We start from the raw sequence: 13823 nt of genomic DNA, 5'->3' as shown, positions 1-13823 counted from the left end.
TAAAACCTACCAAACCTACCCAATATAAAAACCTACAGTACCCTCCCCACACCCAATGGCCTATGTTGCCGCGGGTTACTCAATAAAAAAAAAAAAAAAAAAATGATAGTATGTACTTACATCTGAATACATAAATTAATTTTGTAACGTTTCACATACTATAATATTCTGTAGTAAATTAAAATATTTCAGAATGTCAAATTATGATAATTATTTTCACTTTCACACAATAATAGCCGGTTATATTAAACATTGTTTTTGATTTAAGTACCTATACAACATTTTTAATTCAATATTATAGTAAATAAATAATTTAACAAAAAAAAATTAGTTTTAAAAGTTGATTGTCTGTAAAAAAAATACTAATAATATAGTTAGTATTATATTTTTTTTTCGATTCAATAATTAAAAAATATATATCGATGACTTACTAATATTTAAATGAATAATTACTATTTAATTATTAATCTGAATTCTTAAATGTAGCTTAAATGTTTACACCAAATTAAAATTTTGTAATAATATACGCTGTTACTAAAGCTTTGTCCATCGTTTTAACTCATACCTGGTGGAATATGGTAATATCTTGTGTACTCTTAATTTTATAATTTTTATAGGAGAAAAAATAGATTATTTTCAAGATACAAAAAATACAAATACTAATTTTTTTTAATGTTAGTCATTATTTAAAAAAAAGAATTTCTGATAACAATTTAAAAATATTTTTGTTTTGTTTCGTTTTTACTTTTTAGACATCTGAACTTATAGATTAATAAATATTTTTAAAACAACTATACGACAACATATTTTTGATGTATTTAGGTACTTCTATCTAATAGAATTCTGCAATATACATATAGCCGGTAATATTGGCTATTACATACGTATTCCTATACCTTATACTCCATACAGAATGAATCACCATGTTTTCCTGATTTCCTGTAATCATGTTTTGGGTCTATACCAAAACGAGAATACACGTGAGTATGAACCCGCACTTATTATATCAATAACTATATCAATGTGAAAATGAAAATTTTAGTAAATTAATATTGCGGACTGTAGACATCGACACGATCGAATGGATTCATGTCCTTTATAATATTCTCCGCCTGTTGGCAACGCATTTATCAAGACGTTAAACGCACTTGGGACGACCGGATAGTGGATAAATTATATAAATCTATACCTAACCTAACCCACAGGTTGTGTATCTATACATAACGAAAACCGTTTATCTTGATCCACAGCGCAACAGCTCGGTGACAGTAGTGTTCTGGGTTCGTAAAGCATTTTTTTTTTTAAATTTTACAAACTTAATAATATATAAGGTACACTTACACGTGTGTATAACCTTGAATACTCGGTTTTTTTTTTATCGACGTATTCGTCCTATCTACTTTATTTATTTCAGTCATCCGCGAATGTGGAGAGCACGACACAAACACATACACACACACACGTGAATCATGTACTGCAATGTGTGTGAGCTGCAGTTGTCGGCCGTATTATTATATTATAATATACAAGCCTGCATGCGAATATGCGTCAGCCCAGGTGTGTATATTGTTTGAATAAAGGGATTCTTCTATGATCTTATACCTAATATCCGTGCGATATTATTGCACGTATCTCCGATGACGAGAGCCCGCATATACGCAGATATTATTATATTGCATAATGATGCACGTCGCGGCGATGTCTTCGCATATATTATGATATAAAGGCATATTATAGCCGCTTATATCGTGACACAATACGTAAATAGGTAGAACGTACGTATACGATTTGAAAACCGTAGACGCTATTTTATATTAAACTGCCGGTTTGCGTTTCCGCGCCCGTATACGCGTATATATACTTACTATATATTATGTGTCATATTATTATCTAGCGTCTAGGTACCTAAATATATGTTACCTATGCGGCTCGTATCAATTTGATTTATTTTTCGTTTGATATTCAGGACAAAAGAAGGAATAATGCCATAAAAAAAAACACAAATTTATTCCTCTTTTCCGGGTGGACGAAGGTTCTCGAGACGTTTTTGATTTCATAGGATAAGATTATGTAGGCATGTCTTCCGCTTTTTCGGTAATGATTTACACAGTAAACAGAAACTTACAACTATAGACATGATCTTGACTGATCTTGTGGCAAATCATTAAAAATCATTTATATCGCTAAAATATCTATAGTAATTAACCAGCTGGTTAATATAATACATTTGAAAAAAAAAGCGTTTTAGTGGAAGTCGCTCTGGTGTACAGTAGGTTACAAATGGGTCACTGTAATGGATGGCGTTCAATTTGAATTCAATAATACAAAATCATTGTATACGAAAAACGTTCAGTCAGCTATACAAATTGAATATTTTATAATTTTTTGATTACAATAATTGACCATTTTCGAGATTTAGATAAATGTTGTCAAAATTTGAACTTAAAATACTTATAATGAAATCGTACCTATGGATCTTTAATATTTAACAATTGCTATTATATCATCTTATAAGGAACCTTGTATTACATTTGCAAGCTTTTTGAGCCAACCAATTAAATTGTATTGACATTTAAAGAATAGTTGCTATTAATAAAAACTGAAAAAGTTGAAAATTGACAATGTCTATTAATAACTCAAAACTAGTCAAATTAAACATTTTATGAAAATTGCAAGTACCAACAGTTATACATATTTTTATTGACACCCTCCCTCCGGATTTACTAACTTGATTCACTTTCTTACCGGAAAAATGCTGTTGAAGAAAATTGAAACATTTTTACTGTCCCAAAAGGTGATGAAAAAAAAATCACGAATCATTGTAAAATCAATCATTCATCGCTTCGCTCAGAATCAAAAATACATGATATTTTTATGAAAATTATAAAAAAAATTGAATAAAAATATTATAAGCTAAAAAATAGATTTATAAATATAGGGGGAAAAGCAATATAATGTTTAATAAATTGCAATCAGTTATCAGAATGACATGAAACGAGTTTATAATATAATGTGGTGATTCACCAAGCATGCTTACTACTATTTTTCCTTTAGTAATAAACTTACTCGAATTCAGATTTTTGGTATATTTTAAATATACCTAATTAAAAACCATTTTTTCAAATTATTGACATTTTTTTATACAGCCTAGGGGTGTGTTTCCTTTGGCAATAAAACTTCTGTTTTTCAAATGAATCCCCACTTTTTTTACTGTAAATTATTAAGTTAATAATTATTTTGAAAGTCTTGTCGCTGGTTGCTGGTACTTAATTCAAAATTTGAACTAATTTATAACAAAATCAGTCGATACAGACGTAAAGAATATTAAGGAGAACCTTAAACGTAAATCTCGATTATGACAGTATCGTATTTATATCCGTATGATAGGTATTAATGTGTTTCGCAGACGAAATCACACGTCTTTCGGTTTGATGCAGTAAACTTTAGGCGTGTGAATTTTTATGCACATTGCGTTATTTATATACCTATATAATATATATATTATGTACCATTTTGTAAACGACGAGCAGGAAAAACTACTTTTAAAGGCTTAACCCTGACGTAACTTAATGACACACGTGCATTCGATCGATATAGGTGTGCAAATACCCAAACCCGCGTGCGGTTAACACTTGCGAACCTATATATATGTACTATAATATGTATATACTTCTAAGATGTACGTATATAACTTTCGCCGCTCATCACTCGCGTCGTCCTGTTTCCCGACGAGCGTGTATAGTTCGATAAAAAATTTCATTATAAATCCGTCGTACGCATTCCCTCGCGCTCGCAAGCACATCACGCGGGGTAAATACTATGTATATATAATGTATATGTAATATATGTATATACAACGCACATGCACACCGTGTGTTTGATGCACTATTGGAAAATTCCTCGTGGATACTATTTTGTGATGGGATTTTTTTTTCGTTCCCATTATTATTACTATTATTTTTGTTGTTTGTATATATTTTTATTGTTAGCCGGCAGTGCGGGAAAATCGCGTTCGGCTCCCCCAAATGTCATCCAGTGACAGGTGCCCGGCCTTGTTTAGAATCGGCTAATGTATAATGTACAATATTATACCTATGGTATATACACACACATTTTGGTATGCATATAGTGTATACTTTTACCTGTAGTACGATATTGTCATATTGTTGTGTGTATGGTGTTTGTGTATCAAACGGAAATTAATTACTCGAGCGCACTAATGTCTATTCTATTATATTCTATGCGCCTTTTTACATCCATCGAGGTTCATGATATTTCATTACTGGTATTGCTTTTCTGTATATTATGCATAGCATTGCTATATATAGTAGGTAGGTACCTACGTTAATTATTATAAGGACAAAATATATATTTACGTACTAATACGTATAATTTTATGAAACACAAATTTGATTGCACCTATGTTTAACATGTTTTCATTAGTTTTGTTAGGTAGTATTAGGTTATATGTGAACCTATATTGATGAACACTTAAAATGTAGGTATACATATACATGTCATCAGTGAATCATTAGTGTATCGATTCGTTTGTTCTAAACAATTATGACGCACATTTATAAATTGTACCTATTGACGTTGCAGAACAAAAACGACGTTTTTAATTCCAATCGCTAACTTGCATGACGTATATTGCTTTAGAATTTATACGAGACAATAAGTATAAGGTAGGATGTCGGTGGATATTCAACATTACAAACATGAATGTTATCCGCCCACTTTTCAAAGTTTGATATCTTGGGGACTCCTGCGGCGCGCACTCCTTGCAGCCGCGTGGTCAAAATCCGTTGTATTATAATAATATGTCACACACACACACACACATATATATATTTATATAATATAGATCGGTGTGTCTCGTTCAAGATTAAACAGCCTGCAGTAGTTGTTTAAGAGTGACGTTGATACCGCTGTGATCGATCCCCCTCCCTCGCCCACTCAACAGACATCAACGCCGTTTTGTCATTGTATACCTAGTCCAGAAGGAGTATCCCGCAGCGAGGTCCCTAGATCATAGGGGCGGGCCAGGTGAACTCTATGTCATATTATACCAAAATAATTTATCGAAACATCGCTCAATGGATAAGCTCACCGATGTATTAGATTTCAGCACCTGCACGCATAGCCGCATCAAACCTGCGCGTACTCTTCGGGTGTTTTATTAGACTATATTTATCAAGTTCTAGTCCGGTTGGACGATTAATAATGTGCGTCGGTTTCCTTTAAAAACAAATAATAATATACTTCCATTACTTGAGGTAAATAAAAAAATGTTTAATAATTTAATAGATAAGACATGATCAAATCTTTGAGTTTGTTTTTCACATTGTAAAAGTATATATTTATTTAGAAATGTATATATTATTAATTTAATTGATGGGTATATGGAAATAATGCTCCTAAAGTAGCATAAGCACGCGTAAATAGATAATAATTTAGACTAGGATATGAAGCAGTGTACTTAGCTATTAGGTAGGTATATTAGATGTATTGTATTGGAATTCTTTAAAAAAAAAAAAACCAAAAATAACAACGTCCTAAACGGAACAGAGACATATTCGTATGAATTAAAAATAACTGTTTTCATTAATTATTTAATAATATTTAATAGACGTAATGTGGAATTTTGAAATTGTCTACTCTTAATCCGTGTTTTTGTACTAAAACTTGTATTTAACAATAGCTAAGATGTTTAGAACCTTAAAGCTTATTTACAATACCTGATTATGATTATTGCAATACAATGTACATAATTGAAACTTTCATTTGAAATAATTTGTTAAAACTTTCTTTACTCCTCCGTGTTCAACTTTAGAATTCTCGTAAATTGATTTACTTTTGTGATTAATGAAGATTTTGTTTAGGAAATTTTAATTTTTAAGTATTACAAATGTCATATTCGTATCATAACTTATTCTTACTATTATTAAATAATTTAAAATTTAGGACAATGTGGCTATAGTCTAACAGTATTTTTTTCAAAGGTAAAACCTAAAAGTATTACTTAGCTGCACAGGCAGTTTCCATTGTACTATTTTACGCTCATGGATACCGCGTCATTTTTAAAAAATGTATTCAGAATACATATAATTATATTTATAAGTACCTATTATTAATATTGCAAATATAGAACTGTTTATAACTATATTTGCAGTACCTATATGAAGCTCTTCTATGAATCGAATTTCAAGTCATTGCTTTTATACTCAAAATAATATAAAAAATAATAATACAAACATTGACTCACGCCAAGATGAGTGACGCGAGACGAGTGCTCAACATCCAGACTTTTTATATACTTTCCGTAAATTTTATTTTATATTTATTATATTCACTGTAAAATGTTTCCCTTCACATTTTTCGCCAAGTGCATTTTAATAAACGTCAGGGGGAGATTAATGAACGTATCGATCGGTTTTATGCATTTTTTTTTTATAAACCCCTTCATCTGCTGAATGGTGAATCCAGTGCTTTTACGATGACGTGCATGCAGATTGCAGCCCCATAGAATTCTCATTTGTGTGTGCAAAATGTCGTTTGAATAATAATATTTTAGACATTAATTATTTTATAACACTTAAAATTATTGACATTATTTTTATATATAATATTATTAATATTATTCCCTAATTAAATATGATGTTAATTGAATAACGTTTTCGATAAAAAAAAAAAAAGGAAAAAAAGATTATCCATTAGCCAGAAAGTTCACACATTTTACGGTTATAAGTTAACAGAAGTTTTAAATGTTTTAATCATTGTATATATAGTATATACCTGGCATGGGTTTTAGTGTGCACTGCCCGAAAATCATAATTGCATTTTTGTTAAACAATCAATTCAATTGCATATTTTAGTACAATAATTGTATATTAATGAGGTAACAAACAATAAATGTATTCATTGTGGTATCAAGAACAATCGTTACATTATTGCTAAACAATTAACGAGACTGCGCAACATATTATATTGACACAATAGCATGTTAATAGGCAACTAGGATATTCAATGAATAGCTTGGTAATATAATATAATACATAATATATTTCATGATTATTTGTAAAATTGATGGTTAAATAATATAATTCAAACAAAATTGTATTGTCTTATGCTTGTTTTGACAAAAAACAACTCAAAAACTTAAAATTGAATGGATTTGTTTTATAACCGTCAAATTTTTTCCATCACGTCGTATTAATTATTTAAATTGATGAAATCCCTGCAGCAAGAAATTGCTCGAAGCCACTTTAGGCATATGTAGGGATATTTCGTATGGAGTTGTTGAAACGGTTAATTCATTTTATATGATTATTAGTATTGAATTAATGCTAAATAGAAACCGTCTAGAAGCGGTATAGTATATTGATCGGAGAAATGCAATATGTTTGCACCAACTTGGGCCGAATGCAATTAAGTCACCATTGACCTTTATAAATTAAGTTATCTTCCTAAATGCCGTCTGGTACACGTATATACATGATGTATATAGTATTTTGTGGTAAACTTTCATCTCTGATAATAATACAGTACCTATAATATTATAATAATATATGTTGAAGTGTTGTGAGTTTTAGACTATAGTTATGAAAAGTTATACGGTCCTAACTTAAGGCTCATAATTTATTTCCATTTTATTGGAATCGATTATTATAATATATATGTAAAGTACGTCTCGCCGTGTTTATCTATCTACTTACATTTTTTTTAATATCCTTTAAATAGTGTTCAATCTTTTTCTTTCAAATGATAACCAACCTTTTTTACTGAAAATCACTATAAGACAATGATTTTAAAATTTTTTTTAAATGTTTATGTATCTATATCAATATTCGAACGAGTCGTTTCTGATTTATAAAAATTGTGTATACTACGGATAATAATCCTTATGAATGATTTTAAAAAAATAAAATAATAAATACTATTTAATTTAGTGCTTATTATAATCCTATACATTTTTATAAATTATAAAATGTTAATATACTAGATAATATTAATTATTAATGACTATAATTTTAAAATCACCATAGCCCCCGAATATTTCACACCTATTACCGTAGATTTATTCTTATAGTAAATATAGCTAAATATTTAACTCAAATCCTATTCTTACGGATTACGATTTAGATATTTTCAAATGCATAAAAAAATAATTATCTGATGAATAATATTCATTAAATAAGGATGATTTTATAAAATATGGTCTTTACTACTTCAAAAAATTTACATTATTATTTTTCACTTTTAATGTAAATCAAAGATTTGATGTTTAAAATAAGTATTCACATAAATTATTTCTAGCCACTAGGTATATAAATTATTGACTCTTAGATTTTTCAGAAGTATAAAAACATTGTTTTTAAGTTTGTTTTTCCGTTTTGAGTTCATACCAAACAAAATATGTTTTATAAATTATAATGATAAATGCTGTAATAACTTTACGAAATCATATCTCATTATTACATTAATTTGAAATGAAGTTACTGACGTAGACGAACACGGGCTTACATCCCTCACAATAATGTATTATATTAAATAAATAAAACCCAGTACTCCAATTAGAAAAATAAAAGAAAGGTGCAGACTCCCAATCATGAAAAATTTGCATTTCTTACAATGATTGAATTCAACCTGGCTCATGGGGAAGGGCTTTGACCCTTTACACCCCCCTCAACTATCCATCATCGACAATAGGTAGTTGAAATATAATATACCATACCATAGTACCATTTACCACCAAATATAGTAAAATATATTTTACTTTTAATTTATTGACATAAAAGTATATTCTAAAATATCTAACTAATTAGGTAATCATATATTGTAATAATGATAAATAGATACAATAGACTTTAACCACGCACTAAGATATTATACTACTATATCTTAGTCCGCGTTATCAATAGTCATAAAAATAAAATCATTAAATTACATTTTAATATCGTATTGAAGAACTAGGTACAATTGTATAAAATAATAATTTCACAATTACAATATTATTTTAACAGAAGAAAACGTTCCGTCCCTCCGTTCTAATAAAAATAATTATAAGAGATGCTCTCAAAATATAAAATAATTTAAGAGAAGCTCCGCCCCCCTGCGTTCTCCTCAATTTGAGCACTACGATTGTTGTATATTAGGTATTATGGAAAAAAATTGAATTCAATGTCGTTACATCAATGTGTTTGCTGGGATATGATAATATTCGTCGTTGAATAAATAATTAAAATGTTATTAATAAATTATAATATTCATTAAACATATTTGTAACGATGTGTCATTAATTTCCATTAATCGTTGGAAAGTGTTTTAAAATTTTTTTCATGCGCAGGTTACCTGTTGACCAGAGTCGAGGGTAAAGTCGGTTCGCCCGAAAAACCATTGTCAGACTTGGGTCTGATATCATATAGAAGCTACTGGAAAGACGTACTGCTGCAGTACCTTTGCGACTTGGGCGGAAAGCAACTGTCCATAAAAGGTGAATATTATTATTGTTACACATATTATTATCATAGTCGTTTACGTCGATCTCGAGATCCGTGCTATGTGTAATTAGTTATTATAAAAACTGTTATAATAAATCGTCGTCGTCAGGTTAGTGGTCCCTGCATCAAAATACGTATTATATTTATACTGCCATCTCTCTCCTCCGGACGGGTTTTATCGACGATCCCTTTGACGTGTATATCTGTGCCTGTGTGTGTGCTGGCACGTGCGCGCATGCAAAACGACGCTATGCCCTCGTCCTATATATATATTATATAGGTATATAACAAGTACGCGCGTTTTATAACCCTTTTCGCCCCAGACCTCCGCCCACGCACCGCCATCCTTCGACGCCGATATTATTATCACCGGCGTGTAAAACTCATTGGTGAGTCGTATACACACCACCACCTACCCCATATATATATAGGTACGCGTGCACACAATGCTTATACCCTCCTGTATATTATATACTAAGAACTGTGTGTATACGCACTGTGCACTTCGGCTCGTCGTAAAAACCTGCGCACGCGGTATAATAAGTTTTATACAGCGTCGTAAAACGCGATTATTACAGTTTCGAATAAGCCCTTCCCCTGCCCCCCCTCCTCTCGCCCACTTCTCATCATGCCTTGTGGATATATGACGCGTATAAATATATATATATACAGAGAGATCACTGACCCCGCTCGTACATTATATTATATTGTGTGCGTGCGTTGGACATAACCTGCGACAATGTACAACTGTATACGGCGGCGCGATGCGGACGGACGTGCGCGTGACGACGTCGTCGACGGTCGGAAGAAAACCGGGCCACGGACTTACGATTTATCATTATTATTATTTTGTGCGTGTACCGTTTTATGTGTCCCGGACTCGTCGGAAAATCGGACCGGGGGTTTTATTAGTTTTTTTTTGTTTTACCCCTCCAAAGCGGATGAAAATTGTATACCGCCTCATCAATCTTGCCAATGGGCCGTATAAACACAATACGCATAGGTTCATAGATACGCAACACGTCCATCGAGTCAGAAAAATCGTTTGATTGAAGTACTTCAATATACTTTTACCTTTAATTCCAAACTCCAAAGCTTATACCTGGTATTATATTATTATAATATTACCGGCAGGTATATATACGCGCTCGTTTCGGTGAATATATTACATCAAAACGGATCGTAGTTAGCCCAAAGCCCTACTAGATAGACGAATTATTACTCTTCTGGGTTCGACAATGTATCTACTATCTTTTAATAATAATTTCAACACCGTTCTTTATGACGTGAAAGAATAAAATATTTAATCATTAAGTGACACACAATCATTCAATACCAGCTCTGATTATTAAAAAATATAATGTGTTCCTCACTATACTGTTATATATTATCATATAATTTAAGAGGACGTCACACTCACAGGTGTTGTCTCCGTCTTAAAAATGTACAACATAGCATAAACTGTTTACGCGGGACAATTTTACTCCCTCTGAATTTATAGAAAAATTACAAAAATTCCAAAACGCTTAGGAAAGAATTTTATCTGTGTCGTAGAGTTTTTATTATTTGGATAACGTAAATACATTTTAAGTTATCAGTTTGAGAACATTATTTTTTGGGGTTTTTTTTTCATTTAATTACTAAAATTGATTAGTTATACGATCTAAAAAATGAAAAAACTACGATGTAGATAAAATCCTTCGCTATGCGTTATGGAATTTCGATAATTCTTCTTATGAATACAGAGGGAGTAAAGTTGTCCCACGCAAAACAGTTTTTGGTATGTTGTACATTAACATTATTAGACGGAGACAACACATGTGAGTGTGACGTCCTCTTAATAGTTATGTAATTGATTTGGTATAATATATTTGAAGCCAACAATTATAATGTGTCTACACTACACCTTTAATGTTGTGTCCTATAAATAATCATCCTTTCACAATTAGCCATCCTTTGCAAGTGTACTGTTTATTCAGAAACAATTCTCGGTAAAGATTGTTTGTGACAAGTTTAATTTTAGCACGCTAATTTAAAGGAAACTCACATTACGGATTTCGCATGTGTATACACAACGTATACTTCCAATAAGCCTCTAGCGAAACACAATTATTAATAAATGAATAAAACATACGGTATTGTCAGTATTGCGTTTTAAACTATCAAAGTTTCCTGATTATTTTACAAGTATAAAGCAATTACCTTACTGTCAACGCAAGTTATATACTTTAAACTATATTGTTTTAGAATTGTACGAATTCTATTATAAAAGTACAAATGTATTACGTGAAGGATTTGTAAATTATTAAAGCATATGACGTCTTGTTTTTGCTAAAACTCCAAAGTCCAACGTTTGCTTTGGCAAAACAAAAAACCATTACTGTTAAAACAATATGGTGTATTTATTGTTGTTGTCTACTTTTGGAGAAAAAACATATATTTTATTAACCTAATTAGCTTAGAATATTTATCTAATTTGGCAGTGTCTCAATAAATGTGAAAATGCGCTAGATACTTTGAACATACAAATATAAAACCTGTCGTAAACATGTATTTATGTTCGTTCGAACATTTTAGTTTTTCTACCCTAATTTATCTACATGAATAATAATGCGATAATTTTACTATATCACCGAGGAGAAGACACAGATTACATATTAAGGATTTATTTTAAAAATTTTTAGAAATAAGATTTTTTATATAGAATTTTTTTTTGATTTATCTAATTGGTCCTTATAGTTGTTTATTGCCCGTACAGACGACTTGAAAATGTCGGATCCACTTCCACTTTATAGTTTGTTCATCCTAAAAATTCCCCTCCAGTTTAAACGACCTGTAAATGTTCAACTTAAAGTATAAAACTTTACGAAACATCTCCCCAAAAACATGTACGCTGAGACCCATGTTAACGTAATAGTATGATCAACTATTTGAATCATTTCCAGAGGGGATTTTTCTTAAACCACTTATTTCACAACCTCGAAAATTGCATCCATTAAAAATGTGGAAATTCGGTAAAAAATTCACCCAAATAATATAATTTAAAAATAATCTGCGAAGTCGCTGTGGTATATAATGAGTGTCAAATAGGTTACTGTAATGGGTTTTATAAATATGAATTTAATGATAAAAATCATTACCTATTTTTACTATGAAAAATTACTCTGACCGTCGATGGTCCGTCAGCCTGTATTAGGTACTACAAAATAATTGTCAATATCGACTCATTTCATCAAAATTTTAAATGCAAATTCTTATATAAAAAATTTTTGATCGATTTTAATTTATGTATAGATAAGAAAAACTTGTATTTAAGTTGTTAGAATTTTTTTTACTCACAAACAAAAATTTTATTATATATTAGTCGAATATAAATGTAAAAAGTAAAACTTTTAAATGTCTATAAATAGCTCAAAAAGAGCGAAAACATTTTTAAAATCTAGTGTAAAAAATGCTTCTATAAATATATTTGGTAACAATTTCAAGTAGAAAATATCCTGTAGGGATTTTTTATTTTTGAATTACAACAAAAAAAGTTTTTTTTCAATAACTGGTTTTGCGTATTTAAGTATTCTTGTTTTTCATAATTGTTTTTTGTGTTTCCTGATTGTCTTGTAAATAGTAGCGAGTATCCATTAAGTATTACATGGGAATTTATGACCGCACTAAAATAATTTGTTTTAGCACCAAAAAACACACACACACATAATCTTAAAACCTGCAATACATTCATCACTCCGTCCAGAATCTAAAAAAAAATTATAAACAAATATAGCTATAGTAAAAATGCTAATTAAATAATTATATTATGTCACACAAATGTATAACTATTTAACTAAATTCTATTCAAACCCTTTCATATTTTGTTATTACGCAAAAAGGCGTTTCCGTTGGTATTTTAATAAAACAAACGAATAGATCTTTTAGATTCTGAGCGGAGCGATGAATGTATTGATTTTACAATGATGTGTGTTTTTTTTTGTCTGTCATCACGGTTTGGGGCAGTAAAACTGCTTCGATTTTCTTCGACAGTATCTTTCCCGATGGGAAAGTGAATCTAGTTGGTGCATACTATGTTTACACCATACAATTTTGAAAATATTTTGACTCTTATTGAGCTGTTTACGACGGACATTGTCAGTTTTTCAATTTTTTTAGTTTTTTTTTCTATAAATATCAATAAAATTTGTTTGTTGGGTAAAAAAGCGTGAAAATTTAATGCAAGGTTCTTGATATATTGTTACAATATCAGTTGAAAAATATAAAAATACATAGTTGCATTTTTTCTTATGAGCATTTGAAGTTCAAATTTTGATAAAATTT

The 13823-nt window shown here is 30.3% G+C and overlaps 1 protein-coding gene across 2 annotated transcripts in view; it reads left to right on the top strand.

The window, feature by feature from the left end:
• The window catches only part of LOC132942910 (histone acetyltransferase KAT7), a 112913-nt gene that overhangs the window by 64590 nt on the left and 34500 nt on the right, over window positions 1-13823 (top strand). For both annotated transcript variants that reach the window (XM_061011620.1, XM_061011621.1), the window contains exon 9: window positions 9347-9493. In XM_061011620.1, the coding sequence (XP_060867603.1) occupies window positions 9347-9493 (147 nt within the window). The remainder of the gene's footprint in view (window positions 1-9346; window positions 9494-13823) is intronic.

The sequence above is a fragment of the Metopolophium dirhodum genome, chromosome 4 (genome assembly GCF_019925205.1).
Source record: "Metopolophium dirhodum isolate CAU chromosome 4, ASM1992520v1, whole genome shotgun sequence".
Lineage (NCBI taxonomy): Eukaryota > Metazoa > Arthropoda > Insecta > Hemiptera > Aphididae > Metopolophium > Metopolophium dirhodum.
The sequence above is the reverse complement of the archived record's forward strand: the minus strand, read 5'-3'. Positions and strand labels throughout refer to the sequence as shown.